General features: G+C 41.8%; 1 protein-coding gene across 4 annotated transcripts in view; it reads right to left on the reverse strand.

Moving 5' to 3' along the window:
• ZZZ3 (zinc finger ZZ-type containing 3) overlaps positions 1-23,234 on the reverse strand; it is a 1,369,419-nt gene that overhangs the window by 438,961 nt on the left and 907,224 nt on the right. For all 4 annotated transcript variants that reach the window (XM_044085855.1, XM_044085854.1, XM_044085853.1 and 1 more), the window contains one exon: positions 19,703-19,850. In XM_044085855.1, coding sequence (XP_043941790.1) covers positions 19,703-19,850 — 148 coding nt within the window. The remainder of the gene's footprint in view (positions 1-19,702; positions 19,851-23,234) is intronic.

Genomic DNA, 23,234 nt, shown 5'->3' on the forward strand with positions numbered 1-23,234 from the left:
GAACTTCCGCGGTGGTGCAGCGGTAGCATTGTTGCCTCACAGAAAGAGGTTCTCCCGTTCAATTTTCGGCTTGGGTTGGGAATGCCTTCTGTGTGGAGTCTGCATGTCCTCCCGCGGTTGAGTGGGCATTCAAAAGACATGCGTAGAATGGGAGTGCCTTCGTTTAAGGTTGGCCGTCGGGCTGGCAACTCAACACCATAAAAAACAACTGCCAATCATTAGCGGACCGGAGTTCCGTTGTGGCGACCCCTAACCGGGAAAAGCCAAAAAACAAAACAACAACAAACATACAATACATCAACCAATCAGATGAATATTTGCCCTGTACGTACAAGAATGAGCTAGAAATAGATATCTGCATGTACTGATCACAAAAAAACATTAAGAATGGTGTATGGGAATCTTCTATTTTTAGGAAACAGACATTTTCAAATAGTTACTTATGTTTTCAGAGTAGTCATCCAGCATAGCAGAAAATAAATTTAGTCAAAGGCCAAATGGTTAGGCTTTCAAGGTTGGCTACCGATGATGAGACATTCCAGCTTTAAACAAGAAAGGTGAAAGTAATGTTTTTGGATACAGGCTACCCCTTAAAATTTTTAAAACTAATAATCAATAAGGTTATCGAGCTAGACATTTAAGCTTTAATCCAATTCTGACAAAACCAGAAACCATGAGCTTTATTCGGGACAAAAAAAAAAATAAAATAAAGAAAACCATTTTTCAAGAGCTATGGGATTTCCCTTTAACCACAGAGTGAATGGGATCAAAAAGGGTGAGGCAAATTGGATGGTGTTTTTTGGCCCAACTGGCCTTCCTGTTTGATAAACTGGATGGAGTACCAATTTTGGTTTACAAAAAAAGAATCACAATATAAGGGGGATTTTGGAGAGAATCCAAGAGACACAGCTGATTTTTGGGCAAGTTAGTAATGAAGTGGCAGGTTTTATCAGAGATGGTGTGTAAGGTGGTAGCATTTTTCTTTGAGTCTGCAGCTATAATGGGTAGGTAGTCCATATTTGAGTTCAGATAAGATTATTCCCTTTACCTATGGCAGCTTTGGTTGGCTTGGGCAGAACAGGTAGCTGTTTGGCCAGAACAGTAGGGTGTTAATCGCTGTGTGTGTGTGTGTGTGTGTGTGTGTGTGTGTGTGTGTGTGTGTGTGTGTGTGTGTGTGTGTGTGTTTGTGTTTGTTTTGAATGTGCAATTGAAAGCTAAGAGATTGGTCTAGACAAATGTCAAGGTATTTGACGGATTTGGGTAGTTTCTCAGCTAGCACTGTTAACATCTTTACTACTAAGGAAAGCTGGGTGCTTTATTTTTGGTTGATTCTAAATAGCACTGCTTTTGTTTTTGAGGGATTAAGCATAACTTTCTGGCCTATTAGCCACTGGTTGACAGTTTAGAATTCATCTTGGAGCTCCGCAACTGGGTACAAGAGAAAGGGACAGCCCTTATAGGTGGCCACACATGAATCATTTCCTATAGGAATTGCTTGACTAACACTTCCACTGTCAGAGGTGAGAGTAGTGGATGGCAAGCACATATTAGTTGAAACACACACCTTTATATGAAAGTGTTACTTTAAAGAGATTGGACAAATAGGTCATAAATAGGGGCACCTCTGCTTTCAATAGGTTCTTTTTGCATCACATTTTGCAGATTTCCTTAACTTAATCTTCCTGTTCTTTTACAGAATGGTCAGCACGTCCTCAGACAAAATATGCCCAAGTAGAATGAGCATCGGGTCTTCTAGGCCATCAGTCTAAAACCATTCCGGTTTGGATATATCAGGGTTCTGGGTCCTCTTGGTGACTACGTTACTCTCCTGTGGCTGGAAAACCTAAGTCTCTTGGCCATATAAACCATAATCAAAAACTATTGTTGCCTGAGCCAAAATGGAACTATGAAGGTCAGACTAGGCTGTTGTATAATTCCTCCACCACCTACGGAATGAGTGGAAGGCACCCAGGAAAGTACAGTTGTGTACCTACCATAAATGTAGATGTTCGAGTGTATTCACAAGGCAGACGATTTTGAGAGGGATATTAAGGCCCCTGAACTAAGATGATCCCCATGTGGGCAAACCATGCAAAATCAGAAGCATCGGTCATCAAAAACTCAGGAGCTTCTAGGAGGTAGGATAATATTTCCTGCTGTCTTACACACCACACCACACATACTCCATCTGGGTTACAGGATAACACTGGCAGCATCACGTCAACAGAGTTGCAAGTGTTGACTCTAGGGGTACCTTAGGAACCACTGAATCTTCTGTATACACAATCAGGCTTGCAGGCTTACCTTGATCTACCTTACTGGTCTGAAAGCAAAACCAGGTGAGGGATTTTTTTTTTGAAAGACAAACACTGCACTCCATCTGGGCTTAGAGTCACCATAGAAATGCCTTGATTCTGTCCTGACTGGCAAAATCGGACTAAAAACCCACAATGTTTCAAGAAAACTCCAGTAATACAGAGACTGTGCCTCCAGCAGACGGTTAAAGTAAGGAAAGATATGGAAACTTTTTTAGTCTATGGAATGCCATCACTGGGGCTAGGCACTTCATGAACAGCCTGTGTGGACTCGAGAACCCAAAGTGCAAAGAAGTAAACTGGTAATGCTGGAATCTGATGCTAAACCTTAGAATCTACTTGTGATTCATGTAAATAGGTATAAGCAAATAACCATCTTTGGCATCCAGCAAGATCAAGAGAGCATGAGGAAAGAGTAGTTAGAGCAGTGCATACAGGGGGAGTACCCTTAATCCGGTACCTGAAGTAAGCAGTCAAGCCCAGAGAGCTCTAGAATTGGCTCTGATGGTCTAACTCTTTTGATGTCTAGAAAAAATGTGGAAGAAGAAACCTAACCCTTCTTCCCATTTTGGCACCAGGTTCTAGTGCGCCCTGGTCTATCACCTGCTGAGAAAGAGGCAGGACCAAGTGCAGCTGACCTTCTGGGACCAGGAGCATAACCATAAAAGGAGGGATAGACAAAACTCTATGCTGTACCCTTTTTCATAATGCTCAACACCAGTCTTTCCAATCTCATCTTTGATCCGCTTTGCAGAGACATGGGCAATTTGCCCTCCAGTTAGGTCAAGTGTAGGGTATAGGAAAGTAAAGGGGATAGAAAGGAAGGATTCCAACTCTTAACTGCTTGAAGGGAGAGGCTGAACCACTTAAAGCTTGCTTTGCCCTTCCTCTTACTCTACAATGTTTGCCTCTCCCCACAGACTGCCTTCACCTGGTGATCTTTTCACTGGCACCTGATGAAAGAGAAGTCTGTGAAAGGTTTCCCAACCATGTACGTCTCCATCAGAGGGGGAACTTAAAATCTCTCCCCCAGCACCAATGGGTTCTGGTAACCCCTAAACCCTAACCCAAGTATGGCGACTGATAATAGAACCAACACCTTCCTCTAAACTACTGAGTCATAACTGCACTTAATCATATGTTTACCCATGCTTTGGGTAAGCTGAACAAGTTTCAGGATCTTGGACTTCAGTGATCCATCCTGAATTTCCACGGATGTTTTGGAGTTTATCCAAGATCCTGCTTTCTCTGTCATTTGGCAATTAATTTGATCTTCGTACAAGTTTATCTCCATTGTGTGCCTCTACAGAATGAACCGTGGGGTGAACTACCAGTTGTCTGCATCAGCAATGGTGAGTCTGTAGTACCCTAAAGAACTTACTGTATCTGGTTTCGTGTGTGTGTGTGTGTGTGTGTGTGTGTGTGTGTGTGTGTGTGTGTGTGTACATGTGGGAAGAGACTTCATTAGGAACCACTGAGGGAATAAGTTCCCCCGATCTAATAAATCAAGGTTTCCCCTTGCTATTGTAATTTTTTTCATTCCCTCATTTAAAATGCTCCCTCACAATTTTAATGGGTTCAATAAAACAGGCAATCTTATGGGGACCCCAAGGAGATGAAGTCCTCTTCACTTGAGTTTTACTCAAAGAACACATCTATAACATATGGACCGACTGCCCTCCATGACATTTTCGGAGGATGAGCTGGACTATGCAACCTGTGAGTCTTCCTTTTTCTCTTAACCTCCTCTGGGAGGGTATGTGTGTGTGATGGGGGGGGGGGGGCAGGGGCTGGCGGGAGATGTCTTAGCCACTGCTTGCCATTGCTGAAAGAGATCCTCAGCCAAGTGCTTCAGACCTTAATAAACATCAAGTGGGAACTCAACTACTGGAGGTTATGCCACTTAGCCTTGACTACTCAAGGAAATGTGCTCTCCACGGGTCTAAGAAAACTGTTTTAAACCACCCCCACACCATGCATCATTCTCCTGCTCCAAGGAAGTCAACAACAAGATGGGTTCTTTCTCTTGGGAAAACAAACCCTGAAGCATTTATAAAGAAGGATGCATGTAGCAAACTTTGTTTGTGGCACTCGGCCTGAAAGGATGTGCTATCAACTACCTGTGTCTGCCCGTTTCCATAGGTGTCACACACAGGTCAGCAAATATACAAGATAACCCCTTACCAGGGGACTGGAAAAAAGTACAGTTGTGTACACTTACATAAATGTAGATGTTCAAGTGTATTCACTGTTGCAGTCATCACATTTGGGTTATCTGCTTGCAGTAGCCCTTAGTCAGCCTGATTACCAAAGTCTTGGGTCCTGTGTCGGTTGCTGTCTCATCTTCCGTGACGTCAGGTAGTCAGGGGTATAAAGCAGGCAGCTGACGCCATTACATCAGTTTTTCTTGCCCCAGATGTCAGGTGCCCCATATATATATATATATATATATATATATATATATATATATATATATATATATATATATACACACAAACACGGTTATACCTCCAACAAAAAAGCAAATGCACCAAAAAGCTTTTAAGTATAGTAAAGGAAAATAGAGGTATAGCCAAAGGAAGTCAGGAGGCTGGAGGGAGGGTAACCAGGACTGCAACAGTGAATACATAATAACATCTACATTTATGGTAAGTGTACACATCTGTACTATGTTCTTCGTGTTTCACTGTTGCAGTCATCACATTTGGGTAGATTCCCAAAGCTAAGGATGGGAGGAGGAATTTAGATTGCATTAGGACCAGCTATAAGGCCCTGCATGACTGTAGTGGCAAAGCCAGCTCTGGATTTAGAGAAAATTGGCAAATGGTAATGCTTGGTGAAAGTATGCACAGAACTCCAGGTAGCAGCTTCTAGGATGTCTCTGGTAGGGACATCCTCTGAGAACGGCTGTAGAGGTAGATGCAGCCCGGGCTGAATGGGGTCTAATCCCCTGTGGGATAGGTTTTCCATGGAGCTTATAGCAGAAATTAATGCAATGGACTATACATTTAGAAATGGTTTGCTTTGAAATAGCCTTCCCCTCTGCCCCTGCAACAAATGCCACCAGCAGTTGTTCAGATTTCCTTTGAGGTTTAGTCCTGTCCAAGTAATATCTAAGTTGTCTGTGCACATCTAAGGAGTGCAGTATCCATTCCCCTTTGTTCTGTGGATTAGAAGAGAAGGTTGGCAAATGAATGGACTGATTAAGAGCCACACTGGATACCACCTTGTGCATGAAAGAGGGATTGGTCCTGAGGGACACCCTGTCCGCATGAAAGATGATGAAAGGCTCCACTGTCATAAGGGCCTGTAATTCAGATACCCTTCTTGCTGAAGTGATTGCTAAAAGGAAAGCTGTTTTCCAAGAAAGGAATTTTAACTCTGCAGTTGCAGCTGGCTCAAAAGGGGGAAGAGTGAGTTTTTCCAATAATTAAGGTCCCAGGCTGGAGTTGGGGCTCTCCTAGGTGATCTTAAGTTTCTGGCCCCTCTGAGGAACTGCTTGAGCAGTGGGTGAGAAAAGAGGGGTGGGTTCTGTGTTGTAATGAGCTGAAATGGCTGAGGCGTGAATTTTGATGGGAGGAAAAGGAAAGGCCCTTGTGAAGCATCTCAGTTAAGTATTTAAGAATCTGAGGTAAATTGGGCGCTGTTGTGGCCATCCCTTGAGTTTGGTTCCAGGCACAGAATCTTTTCCATTTTTCAGCATATGATTTGCTAGTACTAGGCCTCCTTGCCTCCAAAATGACATCCAACGTTTGTTTACTGAGGGATGGTAACAGAGAGATTAGGTAATTAGCCAGGCTGCCAGGTTCAGGGCTTGAAGCTGGGGGTGCGGAATCTGGCTCTCTTGCTGAGACAGCAGGGTAGGGGTCTGAGTTAGGTGCCATGGGGCCAGCTGTAACACTGTGCAAGAAGGTGTACCAGGGCACCAGAGTTGGCGTGGCCAGTCTGGTGCAAACAGTATCATCCTTGGCTTGTCCCATTTGATCTTAGTAGCACTTTGGAGAGGAGAGGCAGAGGAGGAAAAGCATAAACTGATAGATTTTTCCAGATGAAGGACAGAGCATACACTTTCCAAGCTTGTTTGTGGGGAGTCCTTGTGCAGAATTTGTCCAACTGGTAGTTCTGGGGGAGCCAAACAGGTCTATATCCGGGATCCCCCATTTGTTGATCAACATGTTGAAAATCTTTGGTTCCAGTTTCCAGTCATGTGGGTCCATGAGATTTCTGCTTACTTCGTCTGCCAGTGTATTTAATTTTCCTGGCAGGAATTGAGCCTGTAGATGCACTTGGTAGCTCAAGGCTGTGTTCCACTGAGACATGGCTAGTCTGCAGAGGGGGTAAGAATGGGTACCCCCCCTGCTTTTGTACCATATAACAGTGGTGTTGTCAGTCTTTACCATTAACTGTCTTGGAAGAATGTGGTCCTTAAAGGCTGTCAGAGCATTCTGTACAGCTAACATTTCTTTTTGATTGATATGCAGGTGCATTTGACTTGGGTTCCATTTGCCCTGAATGCACTTCCCTGCCAGGTGAGCCCCCCTAAGCATAGTCTGATGCGTCTGTTAGGGTTTGGGTGGCTGGGGGTAGAGTGAATGGTAGCCCTTGTTTTGGTGGCAGGCCTCTGCCCACCAAAGGAATTCTAACCGTAGGCAAGGTATGATAGGAATCATTGCTTCTAGATCCTGAGAATGTTGACACCATAGGCTTTTTAGAAACCATTGTAGTTTCCTCATATGCAGTCTTGCATATGGAATTAGTAGAATGCATGAGGCCATGAACCCCAAGGCTTGCAGTATTTGCCTTGCAGATAGCAGGGTTTTTGTGGCCACTAGTTTGAAGTAAGTTTTCAAATGAATTTGTTTCTCTGGTGTGAGGAAAGCCATCTGGGAATATGTGTTCAAGCTTGCTCCCAGGAATATAATTTGTTGACAGGGTACCAGATGTGATTTATTTTCGTTTATGGTGTACCCCAGACAAGTTGACACCTTTTGTACAAATGCCAGATGATTCAGATGTATGTCCTGGCTTTCTGCCTGAATTAGACAATTGTCAAGGTATGGGTATATTTGAATATTTCTTTGCCTGCAAAATGCAATGACTGGAGCTAGGCACTTTGTGAATACCCTGGGCGCAGTAGATAAACCAAAGGGCAGTGCAGAGAACTGATAGTGCACGCAGCCTGCTTTGAAGCATAGGTATTTTCTGCAAGATTCCCTGATTGGGATGTGCAGGTAGGCTTCATTTAAATCCAGTGTTGCCAACCAGGCATCTTTGCCTATCATGGGAAGCAACTGGTGAAGTTAGCATCTTGAATTTTGGAATCACCAAAAAGGTGTTTAGGATAGGATGCCATGAGTTGTCTTTTGTGGGTACCAGGAAAAGTCTTGAGTAGAAACCATGTCCCTTTTCCTCTTCTGCTACAGTCTGAATAGCCTTTAATCTTGAGAGAGTACTTGTTTTTGAACCTCTGCCCACTGATTTGGGGGTAGATCTGGCCAACTGTTTGGGGTTGGTAGCGTGTGGAAGTGAAATCTGTTACCTTGGGAAACTATGTTTAAAACCCATTTATCCTGGGTAATGAGTTCCAGGTTTTTGCTTGCAGAGCAATCTTTCCCCCTAAAGGGGTAGTCAGTTGAGAAGTGCTTGGAAGTTTTAAAGTTAAGTCATTGAGACAGCTTACCATAGGGGGAGTTACTACTCCCTGATTTGGAAGTGGGAGCCCCCCACTGCTTAGTCCTGTGCGTACACTGGGACTGAAGCCTGGGTGTTCTGCTGGTTCTGGGTTTGAACTGAGAAGGCCTGGAAGAGGCAGGAAAGGAAGACTTTTTTGAGGGCCAATGCTACTAAATCTAGGAGGCTGCACTTGTAAGAAATATTTAACAGTTTGCATAGATTTAGCTTTTTCCTCCATCTTTTTAAGAACTACTGCTTTGTCGCCAAACAGGCGGTCCTGATTTAAGGGAGCATCCAGCAACTTAGTTTTAACATGATCTGGCAAAGATTGCTCCTTAAGCCAAGCATGCCTTCTAAGTACAGACCCAGTGACAGCAGCCCTGCAAGATGCCTCTAGTGAATAAAAACCACATTGCAAAGTATGTTTTCCAACCTGTTCAGCAGAATGCATTAAATCATGTAAATCCTTATTTTCAGCACAATCAGGAATCAACATCATTTTCTGTTTAAGCAATCCAATAACATGCTGCTGATACTTTAACATATGAAACTCGCAATTTAAGGCCTGGATGGCCAAGGTTGCAGAGGCGTATACCTTCTTACCCCATCTATCCAGGGTCCTGGAATCTCTATCAGAGGGGGTAGGATTTTTGGCAGTAGTAGCCTTAATGCCCTTGGGTCCCTGTGAAATGGTCTCAGGATCCGCAGTAGGATTTTTAAAAAGGAACTTATGAGAATCAGGAACCCTGTAATATCTATCAAGTTTTCTGGGAGCAGGAGGTAAAGAGTCAGGGGCCAAGCTAGATTCTGAAAAGGCATCATCAACAATATCCAGCACAGGAGGGATAGCTAAAGGCCTGTGTTGGGGCAGGAGTAAAAAATCTCTAAGCCTCTTTTTACAATCAGAGTAATTCTGGCTTTCCCAATGAAAATGTTCCCTAAGAGTAATGCAAGGTTTCACCAAAAGAAAAATCCTCTAGGGGTGAAGCAGAGGGAATAGAGTCCTCTGCATCAGAATCCTCATAGGTAGATAAAGGTAAACCCTGGTCATCAGAGGAGACAGAAATTTCAGAATCCTGGTCAGCAGACTCCTGGTCAGAAGTATCATAAGCAAATTCAGTCCTAGGTCTCTTAGAGGGGGAAGGTTGGCTTCTCCTGATTAAAGTAATAAGGTCTTAAGTCATTCTTATTTGTTTTTTAGGCATAGAGACCTGACCATGCGCTCTGGGAGTCTGTTTCCTAGGCATGGTTCGAGTTTTAGACGTTGAAGAAGATGGCGTTGGTTTAATATACAAGTCAGTAGGCCTGAATACACCCTCAGAAGCCGGTGCCCTGCACAGCGGCTCCAGACCCATCCCAGGTAGAGACATCCGCAGGTTCCACAGTTGAAATATCTCACGGCACATACCAGTCTCCGAATGAGTCTCAGTAGAGGCCTGAGAATCTGAAGTATCGTGTATCAGGGGCTGCAAAAGCACCTCACTTACCTTTGCGTTTTTTCAGAATGTCGGTAGTCGGGTGACTTACTGAAGACATATCTGGATAATTGAACTGAGTACCAAAATATTTAGAAGTGAAAATGTACTGACGACGAATAGTTTGTGGTTTAAAATAAGGCACAAAACCGACAGCGAGGTACATCGTGGTCAGGGCCTAGGCAAGGAATACAGTACAAATGAAAATCTTTACAAAGTATTTGCTTTCCACAAGAAATACAACTACTGACTTTTACTGACTTTTACTGACATCGGTTTAGAGCAAGAAAAAGTTTCCCCAACTGGGTACTTAGCTTTAGATGAAGACTTCGGTTTTGAAACTCGAAAATGAAAATTTTAGGAGTCGGCTGACCGGTACTTGCTAATTGCTTCTGCTTTGGGCACCACACGGCAAGAAAGATTGATGTAATGACGTTGGCTGCATGCTTTATACCCAGGACTACCTGACATCACGGAAGATGAGACAGAAACTGATGCAGAACCCAAGACTTTGATAATCAGACCAACTGAGGGCTACTGCAAGCAGATAACCCAAATGTGATGACTGCAACAGTGAAACACGAAGAACATCTGACTCACTCATGTGGTTTTGTGACACAATTAGTTTACATCTTTTTTTCCCTAGTATCTTTCTTGAGGGTTCTCTTTCTCCACCTCATTAAAGTGGCGGCCTTTATGGATTTTCTTGGGGGGGAAACCTTTTCCCCCAAAATAAGTAGTTGACTGCATAGATGCCTGAAACATGGTATTTAAACTTTTTTTCCCCCGGCTGTCATGTTCCATAGGTAGCTTCCATATGCCTACGGGGTTTTCTAAAGAACCATGCACACTGCTGACAATCCAAAAACAGATGGGACTTTCCCCAAACAAAAAAGGCACTTGGAATGATAAACATTTATAGGATTAAACATATTATTTTTGTGGTTATTAAAATCTATATGCATATCCATTTCTGCTCCTTGGTTTCCAGCATGCTTGGTTTTGTGTTACATAAATACTAGACTAGCTGCCTTATTGGCCATTTTAAGCCTAGCCACCTTCCATTACAGGTGAGAATCAAACCATGTACCTTGTGTCTGCGAGCTAGAAACATTATCCATTCTGCCAACCACCATATAGAATTGTACATATTAATTTAATTTGTTTTCCCAGGTAGAGCACTGATCTCCATGGGCCTTCTTCAGACTCAGCCTGAGAGTGGTGTCTGGTAAAGTGACTTACTTAGAATCACACAATTGAGCAATGAAGGCTGAGCGAATCAAACCTTGCACCTCTGGACCACAGGAAACAGCTTATTAACAAACCCTTAATCCTCCAGGCCAACTGCCTATAGGTCCAATATAATTCTTTCATTGGCCTTGCATATAAGACTATTCAAACTTATGGGCCAGTGCAGTTCCCTGGGTCTGTTGATGGTCCACCTCTATGTAGAGGGATGACAGCTGCAGTCTTCCAGTCCCTAGGGATGAAGCCTGTCTGGAGGCTGTGGCTGAATAGTGAGCCTGACAGGTCATGTTTCAAGCTATTAAGCAGGCACCCTGTGATATTAACGGTATCCACTGATGCAGTGTTTTTATCTATGGAGAGTACAGTGGGGGAGAATAAGATATTTCTGGAGGGAACTGGGGGTGAAATTGGAGCTAACTTTACCGGCCAGCAAATCTGTTATATCCCCGGTTTGATACAAGAAGTTCCATTTACTATTAGTTCAGTACACTGTTGGATATTTCCTTTAAGGTTACACAACTGAAAAGTCCCTATGGTCATCCTTAGCATTGGGGGATAGTTTTGCTTCAAAGAATGATTTGATGGACTTCATTAGCCTCCTGAGTTGCTTGAGACCGATGAGGGAGTTTGTTTTTTGGACACAGCCCTTGCTATTTTGGACAGGATTTTTTTTGTTGTACAACCCATTTATGCTGGGGATCCACCAAGAGGGCTTGTTTTTGGAGTTTATCTTAATTTTATTTTGGTTTGGTACTGCTGTTTCTCTGCAGTTATTTACATGCGTGTACAGGGTTTCATAAACACTTCTACATAAGTCACAGTGTTTTCTGAGTTTGGGGGGGGGTAACAGCTCTGCCTTCACTTTCACAGGAGGTAGTTAACTTCTGAAAGTTCTTAAAGGTTCTGAAGATTTTCTGATAGTTCAGACTTTATATTTACTTCATGGGTTACCAGTCTGTCATCTGATCAGGGCAGTGAGGACATTACACAAGGGAGGGGGTGCTATGTTCTCTCATATTTGTGAGTACCAGATCCAAGATATCTGCACCTCTAGTAGGTGTGCAGACTAGTTGTTTCAGGGTATTCGCATGGACAAAATCCAGGGATCTTTGAGCCTGCATGTTAGTGTTTGTGTATGTACCAAAGTTTATGGTGGGATAGTTGAAATTACCAATGAATATGATGTTGAATGGTGAGTGACCCCAGTACATTCAAATATATGGTATGGTTAGCCTGGGTTACAGATGGTGACACAGCTAGCAATGACAGGGTATTGGACTTTACTTAAGGTTGGTAGGACATGGAGTAGCTCAGGCATGTCATACTGTTTGACCAATCTAGAGCTAAGCATACTTTTTATGTAGATTGATACACCTCCACCTCTTGTCCCTTTCTTGTGAGGTAGCTGGTCTAAATGTATGCAAGGCATTACTGCCTTGTACTGTCAGGGTGCCTTCCACCATATCTCAATAACTGCACAGATGTCAACACACTCCAGGGTTAGGAGTGCTTTCCGGGGAGTGCAGTTTCTTGTTGAGACTCACAGCACTGAGCATTAACACCTTTAGTTTAACTTCCGATTGGTGTTGCCTACAAAAAGCATTAAAGGGGTGTATAATTCTTGGCTAACATTTAAAAGCCTGGTGGGCAAAGGTACAGACTCATCCCTGGCAAAGCAGTGTGGTCTGTCGATCACGTCCCCCCCAAGCTGACAAATATTGGACCTCCTTAGAATGACACCAGTAACTAAGCCAATTGTTAAAATCAATCATCTTCTGTTTATATTGTGGTATCATCCTTGAAGAAGGTAGAATGGTGCTCAATGCTAAGCTCATACCTGCCTAAGAAACAAAATGACAAGCTCTATAATGTCTCTCTTCATATAATCCAGGGAGGTACGTCTTAGGCCATTAACACCCACATGGACTAGGACAGAGTCATACTGGTACTTGCGGTTCAATGTAGAGTGCATGTTTGATCTGGCAGATCCTTAGCCCTGATAGGCAACTGACTGTGAATGTCTCCTTGCTCAGACTGGTGAGTGGGGCATCAGTGTTTCTCACAACAGTGTCTCCAAAGACCAATATATTGAGTTGTGAGGCAAGTTTGCTTTAAGGGCGTAGAGGCGGAGACATAGGAAGTGCATATCCAGAGCTGTGGATCTTTTTTGTGATCCATGAGGGGTGGTGCAATTAGGGTTTAGAGTTGTTGGGCTGGAAGAGGAGGTCTAGGAACACTGCAAAACAACACTCTTGGGGTAATGCTTCTCAGCAGTCAAACTAGCTGCTCTACACTTAGCTAGATATTTGAGAAAATAGCAGGGGAAATTTTATAAGGCAAATTGCAACTCTAAGTCCCTGCTTCTATACAGGGTACTGCAAAACACTGCTGCACAGCACAGGTTTTAGAAGATGAGTAAGGGAGGAATTCAATCAGTAAACAGTAAAAATGCAGTACAAGTGTATATATCAGGCTCAGATCCTGCAGCAATTCACAATTTTCACACTACTGTGAATTATACTACAAGATTAAGGTTCTTAAACTAAGTACAATGCAAACATAAAAATGCAGAAGAAATATAATAAATGAGGCTCAGATCCTGTAACAATTCACAATTCTCTCATCTCACTACTGACAGTGACACTACAAGACTAAGGTTTTGAGACTAAGTAATATGCAACCAGAAAAAAATGCAGTAAAAATTTAATAAACTGGGTTCAGATCCTGCAACAACTCTCACTTCTCGCACGGTTGTGAACGATACTACAAGACTAAGGTTCCCAACGAAGTAAAATGCAAGTAGAAAAAATGCAGTAAATGAGGCTCAGATCCTGCAGTAATTCACAATTCTCTCTTTATTTTAAGTTATACTACAAGACTAAGGCCCCAGAACAAGTAAAATACAAACAGTAAAAAGCAGTAGAAATAAAATAAATGAGACTCAATCCTGCAGCCATTCACAATTCTCCCACTACTGTGAGGGATACTGCAAGACTAATGTCGCAGACCAAGTTAAAAATGCAAACAGTTGACTTCTGTTTAAAACAAGGAAAAATGCAGAAAACAATACACAATGCAAGTTAATACCCTGAATATTGCAGTGTGCACTAGATGAAATGGGATTATATGAAACAGAAGCTAACTCGAGCTTCAGGAGTCTTAATGTGCGTGTCTTATCAGTTTGAACAAACAATATCCAGTAGAAATAGCACTGGAGGGGTTTTAATTTACAGTAGGGACAGGCACACAAAAGGCACCAAGTTTAAAAGCACAACCAGAGTTGGGTAGCTAGATGGGAAAATTCCCCAAATCAATGGAGTCAAACAGCAATTTTAAACTTAGAGCCCTAGTAACTGAAGAGGAATGTAGATGAATATCTTAAATAATAAAATTATTCTCAACCCCTCCCACTAATTAGCTAGATCTAATTTCTAATCAATGAGTACAAAAGGAATGCTTCATAACTGACCCTAGAGAAAAACTTTTAAGACTTGACATAAAAAAAAAAAAAAAAAAAAAAAAACTTTGCTGTAAAACAAAGTTTAAAATACAACAAACTTAATATAATACCAAAATCAAAACGTAATGGAAATATCCAAACCTTAAATGTAGAAAATCCAAAGATCAATGCTGTAAACATAAGAGCTCTTATAGCTTGGGAATTGATACCCATATTAGCAAAGGCTCTTCAGGCCTGCACATGGCATACACAGGGGAATCACAAAGCTTACTAACAAATCCTACTGACCAAATACTACCTAGTTTTACACCCGAAACTAATGGGAACAAAACAGAGAAAATTTTCCACCATTTTATTTTATTTATTTATTTTACATTTGTTGACCGGGCTAGTCTAGCTGGAGATATTTCCATTTTCAGTAGAGGCCCGAGGAGAAAAGCTCCACTTACTTAATAATAATAATATATAAAAAAGCAAAATAATAAGCAATGCCACATCCATTAGGAAGGAATTAAAGTAACATTTTAAAGTAAACCATTGGTATAAAAATGTGGAAGATAACATTTACAACATTTATTGGCAGAGTAATAATGTAAAGGAAGAGAGAGAAGATAGGTTACAGGCTAGTAGTAGAGTATTAGTCAGGGTTGCAGCAAGGGCATAACCATTGAAGTTTTAGGTGATTTTAAGATTAAGTTTGAAGAGGGAAAGAGCAAATAGAGGTAAGGTTGGGTGGCAGCATGTTCCATTGTTTACCTGTGGTGGTGGAGAACAAGGAGTCACCAGCTAAGTTGTTAGATTTGGGTATATAAGCTAGGAGTTTATTAGAGGAGCGAGGAATGAAGATTGTTATAGGGTGTGATAAGATTGTTTAGTGTAGGTGTGTTGTTAGGTAGGTAGAAGATTTTGTGAGCAGTTGTTAGTTGTGTGAATAGCAGCATTTTGCAGTTCAAGCCAGTCTAGCTGGTGTAGGTTAATGCAGTGATGGGTTCTATAGGGCTTACCAGTTACAAACCTTGCAATACTGTTGTAGGCTTTGGTAAGTTTGTTGAGATTGTTTTGCTTTAAATTGGTGTAAATGGGAGAAGCATAGAGGAGGGTAGAGAGTAAATGAGAGTGGGCCACGGTAGTTCTTGCTTTTGGGGTGAGGAAGGGTCTTATCCTATACAAGGAGCCTAATTTTCTGTTAACGGACTTAATGGTGTTATTAATATGATTGTCAAAAGTGAGTTTATTGTCTATTGTAACTCCTAATAACTTGCAGGTCAGATCAGGTGATATCAGGGTTCCATTACTAGCTAGTATGGAGAACTGTATGGGAGGGGTCTTGTTGTTGGGAGTAATCAGAAGTAATTTGGTTTTTTTGGCATTCAAGAGTAAGCACCGGTTATTGAACCATGTTTCAACTATGGAGAAGACAGTTTGGCTTAGAGATTTCAGCTCAGGAAGAGACTTAGCTCAACAGATGATAGTAGAATCATCAGCATACTGTATGCAGGTGGATTGAGGAATAGCTACATGAAGATCATTTATGAACAGAGAGAAGAGAAGGGGTCCTAGAATAGAGCCTTGAGGAACTCCTAGTAAGACAGGGAGATATGAAGACAAGTGATTTTGCCACAAAACAGCTTGTTTACGGTTGCTGAGGTAAGACTTGAACCAAAGGATAGAATTAGAATCCAGAGAGAGGGATTGTAGGGTATTTATAAGTAGGAGTGATTGACCATATCAAAGGCTTTTGACAGGTCAATGAAGAGTGCAGATGAGAGGTAGTTATTGTTCCGGTTGGTGTTAATAGTATTGGTGAAAGATAGAAGGGCAGTGGTGGTGCTGTGAAAGGGTCTAAAGCCATGTTGGCAGCTGGCCAGGATGTTATTTTAGTAAGGTAGTCTATTAGCTGATGATGGATACATTTCTCCATGATCTTAGCTAGGGGTGAGAGTAGTGCTATGGGCCTATAGTTGGAGTACTCATTAGAGTTTCCTCCTTTATGTAAGGGAATGATGTGTGAGATTTTCCAAAGATTGGGGATAGTGCTTTCAGAGATGGTACGGTTAATGAGAATAGCTACAGGATGAGCAATTGCTCTGGATGCAAGTTGCAGGTATTCTGCTGGAAGGTTGTCATCAGAGGGTGTACAGGGTTTTAGCTTGTGAATTAGTTTCTGGATAAAGGCTATTGAGATGGGTTTTATCTTGAAAGTAGGAAGATTGTCATGCTGGGAATTAGGTAGGTTAGTGTTTGTAGAAGTTAGCTGTGTGGCCAGGGTTTGAATGGTCTCTGTAAAATAGGTATTGAAGGCATTGGCAATTTCTAGATTGTTTTGTTTTCTGACCCTAGGGGGGGGGGGGTACTAGAGTGGGCGGGCTGTAGAAGGGTATTAATGGCAGTCCCAAAATTTTTTGGATTCTTAGAGTGAGATTCTTGAAGTTTACTGTAATAGGCTTGTTTGTCAGAGAGAATGGCTTTTTTAGTAGTATTACGAAGTTGTCTAAAGTTTAGGTGTTCTGAGACATCTTTAGTTGCTCTCCATTTAGCCCATGATTTGTTTCTTATAAGTATTTTTGTTTTGTGTCTTTTGAGAGCCAGGAGCAGATTTGAACTTTATCCTAATAGATCTTTTGGGTGTGGGTATCTAGTATTGTTAAGAATTTGTGGTTAAAGTAGCTGACAGCTTCATCTAGTGGGAGGATTTTTAGGGACTCCAGTTGCAGGCATTTAGTTCCATTTGAAATAAGTCAGGATTAAAATGTTTCTTAGTTCTGGCAGTAATAAACTTGGGAGGTTTGTTTATGTCATTTTTGTGCCTGATGATATATGTGGGCAAGTGGTCACTGATATCATCTGGCAGGGTTCCTACTTGATAGTTTTCTCTTTGTTTATTGACTAGAATCCAGTCTAGGATGGTCTCTTTGTTGTTGGGTTTGTTGATTCTAGTAGTCGAGGTAATAGTTTGTTTAAAGTTATGTAGGTTGATATAAGAAGAGGGATTATTATTGTTGATACTATACCAGTCAGTGTTGAGGTCTCCTAGAATAATAGTTTCTTGTGGGTATGTTGAGGAAATCCAGGACAGGGTATCTTCTATATTAGTAATGTTGTGGCCAGTGGGTAGGTAGATGCAGAATATGTATATAGCTTTGTTGGAGTTGATTTGAAATTTAGAGATCAAGATTTCAGCTGAGTTATCTTGGGTTGGGTTATGGGGTATAGAGGATATAAGAAGATTGTTTTAAAAGAGTAAGGCCACTCCACCTCCTTTACGTTTTAATCTGTCATTTCTTAGTATGTTATATCCTGGTGGGGTAATTTCATTGTCAGAGGTCATAGGTTTTAACCAAGTTTCTGTGAGGCAGAAAATATCAAATGAGTAAGTACTGAGAAGGGCATGGAGATTAGTTATTTTGTTATTTAAGCTTCGAATGTTAAGATGTCCAATTTTTAAGGAGTTAGGAAAATTAAGTAGGGTATCAGGGGAGTTGGGTGGAGAGTGTGTAGTAGATGGAAAGTTAGGTTTAGGTGGGCCAGGGTTAGGGTGGATGTCACCAGCTTGTAAGGAGGAATATTTGAGAGCAAGTATGTGGCTGTGATTAAGGATGGGTAGGATTTTTAATTTTTGCTACAGGGTGATTCAGTTTTATGGGAGTAAGTCTGTGATATTTAGCTTGTAGGTAGTTGGAGGTGGAGGTGATATTGATGTGGGCTTGGGCTAGTGGGTTGTTAAGGGTAAGCGTTTGTTTTTGTGAGTAGTTATGCAGGTAGAGGTTTTTTATTTCAAATAAGGTGATTAGGTAAGTGGTGGTAAGGAGTACTGCAAATGAAGTTAAGAGTATAGCCTTTGTAGGGTGTGTCTGGAAATAGTTATCATGATTCAATGTGAGTAGAGTAGATTTGGAGCTAGTATATAAATAGGCAAGATAGCAAAAGTAGAGACTTGGAGTGAGGTTATGTTAAAGTGCCTGAAGTGGAAAGGAGTATAGAGCAAGTGATGCTGTGGAGGGAAAGAGAGTATTTGAGAGCAGCTGTTGGGATTCTATGTGAACTGGTAAAGGTTAGTTTATGAGGTAGAGTATAGTAGAGATTGGAGAGTAGGAAGTGAAAAGCTGTGATAATATAGGTTAGTGGAAGTGGTAAAGAGTGAAGATGTAAGAGGAATGTAAGAGATAGGAAGTAATATTAGGTAGGGTAAGAACTAAGAATGTAGTGGAGTGAGTATGAGACCTACAGTGGAAATGTGAGGGTGGAGTAAGCTAATTGCTGGGTGGGTGTGTTAGGATAAGAGTAATTGGTGTCAAGTTGTAATTGGGTGTTAGATAAGAGGGGTGTGGTCATAGAAGTATAAAGGTAGGAGCACTGGGGGTGGGTGGGAATTGGGGGTAGGGAGGAGGAGTGAGGGCGAACGGAGCGGGTAGAAACAGAGAAAGAAAAGAGCAGGAGTGAAAACAATCAGTCAAGATATAAGAGAGACTAAGTAGTATAGTTTGGAAGGGTGAGTTAGTGAAGTCTGTGGAGAGAGTAAAGGGATACTCTGAGTTACAATTCTGGAGGGCAGAACAAACTGCAAGGGGAAGTCTGTACCTAAAAGAGTATAGTAGTATTACAGTCTGAAAGAGCTAACAGTTGGTTCAGAATTGGACAGGAGAAAACTAGAGCGTTGGATGCTGGGAAGCCGCTGGCAGACACGAGGCAGGGCCTTATCCTAGACCACATACAAACACCACACAAAAGTTTGCAAGATAGAGGTGTAAATACATACAGCAGTCTTTAGGCAGACTAAGTGTGCTTCAGAAGGTTTGTTAGGGTCCAAAAACGCTGTGATAGCTTCAGAAGTTGGGAGTTTCACAGGGCAGGAACCACACCAGGTGAGCAAAGGCACACACACAGCAACAGAGGACAGGCTGATATCTAAGGATTAAAAAGGTAAAACTGTTAGGTGCTAGATTAAATATTAACTATGTAGGTTTAAATGTAGTTTTACAGTAGGAATATAACAGTTGGGAAAAAAAAAGGAGCAAAGAGCGAAAAGAAGGGAGTCTTTGGCACTTAACATTCATAGATTCATAGATTCTGAGCATGAGAGCTGATGTTATACTCTGGAGTGAGTGACGTGCCCACAAACTTATATACAGCTATCTGTACTGAAGGGGGGGGGGACCCGAGCCAATGCCCCCTTTATAATAGATGCTAGTTACATCGCCCAGTGTGGCAGATCTAGACCTACATCCTTATGGACGCAGAACTCATTCAGGGCAGTAGGGTGGCTATCAGCCTGTGGCTTCTTTCCATATGCCATGAATATGACTGCAACAGTGACTTTACAATGAATATCTGTAATGTATACAATGCTACAAACACATTTGAGGTGAAGATCAATACAATTCATTTGTCTCTATCTATGAGACTAGCCAAACTTACATAAAACTACAAAAACTGACATCTAGGGATAGAAAATGTAATTATACAATATCTAGTACAGCAGTACTGCCCAAAAAGTGTTATATTTTCTAAAAATGTGCTATTGCAATACTTACCTTTGTCAAATATTAACTTTAACCCTCTAGTATTACGCTTTTTATTTTTTAACTCTCTCTCAAAGTTTCCAAGACTTGAGGTATACTGTTCCCAAGCAATATCGGGCAACTGGACAACTCTCTGAGGGCAGGGAAAGCCAAGGTGAATCTGAAAAGCAGTAGTTAAAAACAAAATTATAGAAACATACACAATTTTAAATAACTTATGCAACAAAAGCTGCAAGTAATTTACAGCTTCTCTGACTACTACGGCACTTCTGGGACCTTCATGATTAATGCACATGACTTACTTCAAAACACAGCTACAGAGCCACATACTTAAATAAATCATGTAAAACAGAAATGTCTATGAAACGCTGTTCAATGTCTCAGGTTTTAATAGCTACTCAACAGTGCTTTTCTTTGCACCCTGCTTTGATCCAACAAACACATTTATCTGTAGTTTGCTAAGCAGATTATGATATAATCATAATAAAAATTAAAATAAGCAAAACAACAAAAGCAGGTTGGAAAAAAAAGATTTAAAAAATGTGACTGGAAGCTGATGAGTATAGCACAGCCATGACTCTGCTAAAAAGAGGACATCTGAAGAATCACTGAAATATACTTAACAGCAGTTTACTCGTCTTAACTCCTTCTCTAGAATGCTGAGGCCTGAGCAGCAAATTAATTGTACTTCCCTGTAACAAAATACATGCAAATCATTTAGCCATCCATGGCTACTGGACTAAGTCGGTTTGTATACTGCACTCTCTTTCTGAATGAAATTACTGAAATCCACTTCAACTACTGCAAAAAAATGCATTCATGTTCAACTTAATTTGTTTACTTTTTTAACTAAACTTCGCCTTTATTGTTCACGATACTTAGTACTTTGACTGCTTATAAAGCACACAACTTGTCCAAGTAATTTGTTTGCATTTATTTGTCTAACTTTATGCCCCTGGGAGCACATAACTTGCCCAAGTAATTTGTTTGCGTTTACTTGTCTAACTTTATGCCCCTGGGCCAGACCGTGTCTCAAAATGTTCTGAAAGGTTCAGTCCACCAACTTGTTAAAAGTACAGTTGTTAAGATCTTACCATAACAGTAGATGTCCTACTTCTCCCTGTTGCAGTATTTTTTACTCTTGGGACATCCTGCAAAGGATAACCTAATAACCGGCCAGTATACCAAAGCCTTTCTACCCTCCAGGCATCGTATGTCAAGCACACGTCCTACGTGCAAGGTAATTATATCACGTACTGACATCTAATCCTCACAAATGAAGTACCCCAAAAGAACCAGAGCAACCCCAGAGAAGGCAATGACATGTACATCCAGGAAGGGAAGGAGGAGAAGAAAAGGACAGAAGACAGATCCCCCAGACAGAGAGAGGGCAAAATAAAGTAATGGTAGCAGGAGGGAGGGACAGAATATTGCAACATTGAGAAATAAGACTGTTATGGTAAGACCTTACTCAACTGTAACATGTTCTTCCTTATTACTGTTGCAACAGTATTAACTCTTGGGAGAGTACAAAAGCTACTGGATGGTATGGGAGGAAGAAGGCAGAGAAAATCCCTCCACACACCTATAATGATGGCCATGACAACCCACAAGATTTTGTGTAGGGCTTATGGCAGTAGATGGAGGAATACAGGCATACAGAAACATCCTCTTCTGAAAATAAGACATGGTGCTCACCTTCCAAGCCAGAGGACTTGGTACTCTGGAACAGGACTGGGGAAACTGTTTAGAGAAGAGACCTGAGGAGCAACTCCTCCTCCTCCCAATGTACAATGTCCAGAAAACCTCCATGTGAAGCATCCATTCTTGAGGATTTGTCCCGGACCTCTTCAGAGTGTGTGTCATCAGACAGTGTTCTGAAGGCATGTAAAATACCTGAAGAACCAACTGACAGTGGACTGCAAAGTCCCAAGCCTGACAAACCAGCTTAAAGAAGGTAAGACTGTGTGTGCGCCCCCTTCCTTGTTAAAGCACCACGACTGATATGGTCTATAAAAACCTTTAGAGAAACTGGAACCCAAAGGGCATGAAAAGCATGGACAGCTAGAAGTACAGCCCTCATCTCCTTGATGTTGACATGGTCTGTCATTTGTTGAAAAAACCAAAGACCCTGGACTTTGAAGTTGTTGGAGGATGCTCCCTAACCATGATCGGAGAAATCCATGTACAGTTCCTGAGTAGGGAGTGGAATCTGAAAAGTTAGACCTGGATTCAGTGAAATTTGAAGAATTCATCAGCAGAGCTCGAGCTTAAAACAAGGTAAGAGAGGAACCACATAGTCCAGTGTGTGTCAGTACTGGAGCCAAACAGTCTTGAGATACCAATGAAATTTCATGTGGAGTTTGGCAAAAGGAACTAGGGGAATGCTGGATGCCATGTACTCCAGGGCCCACAGAAATTCTCTTGCAGGAAGGACTGGGAGAGGAAGATGAGACTGGAAATGAGCAGTCAAAGACAGGACTCTGGCAGGTTGACATGCCAACACTGGAATGGTCTAAATCCTCCAACCCAAAAACACATGGTCCTGAGAGGGGAGTCGACACAGACAAGGATTAAGAATGAACCCCACACTGTGCAGAAGCAGCACAGAGAAGTGTAGATTTTGAAGAAACAGCTTCTGAGAGAGGGCTTAAATTAGGTCATCCAAATAAGGGAATATCTGAATTCCCTGAAGTCTATAATAGGCTACTGCAGAAGCTAGACATTTGGTAAAGACCCTTCGAGCTGTAAAAAGATTAAAAAGCAAAGCAGAGAACTGACAATGAGAGGCAGAAGCAGAGGAAACAAAAACTTCCTGAAAAGAAGAGTTTAGTCTCCTTCAAATCCAGTGATATCAGAAAAGCTTGAGGAAGCAACAGAGTGAAAAGTGCCTGAAGATTCACCACCCTGAAGGAAGGGTCCCTAAGAAAGGTGTTGAAAAAGGGCAGGTCTAGGATGGTGCTCTCCACCCCTCTCTTCCGAAGAACCAGAAATATTCTCAAATAAAAGTTGTTCCCTGCTTAGAAAAAGGAACAGGTTGGATGATTCCATGATCTACCAGATCCTGCAGAAAGTACAGTTGTGTACCTACCATAAATGTAGATGTTTGAGTGTATTCACTGTTGCAGTCATTACACACTTGGGTTATCCTGCTGGCAGGCAATCCGCAGTCGGCCTGAATTCCAAAGTCCTGGTCCGGCGTCGGTTGCTGTCACCTCTCCCCTGCCAAGGGTATAAAAGATGCAGCAGACGCCATTTTCTTTAGTTTTTCTTGCCCCAGATGTCAGGTGCCCCCAAAAGGGTAGGCTGTAAAAATTATGATCATAAAAAAGCATGCACATAACCTCCAACTACCAGCAAAGAAAAAGGGGGATGGTGGGAGGGTAACCTGGAATGCAACAGTGAATACACTCGAACATCTACATTTATGGTAGGTACACAACTGTACTATGTTCATCGTGTTTCACTGTTGCAGTCATTACACGTGGGTTGAATCCCAAAGCTGAGGTTGGGCGGCTGGGCCTAAATAGAGTTTGGAGTGGCT

This window comes from Protopterus annectens, chromosome 10.part0, assembly GCF_019279795.1.
Source record: "Protopterus annectens isolate FY-2018-M chromosome 10.part0, PAN1.0, whole genome shotgun sequence".
NCBI classification, from domain to species: Eukaryota; Metazoa; Chordata; order Ceratodontiformes; family Protopteridae; genus Protopterus; species Protopterus annectens.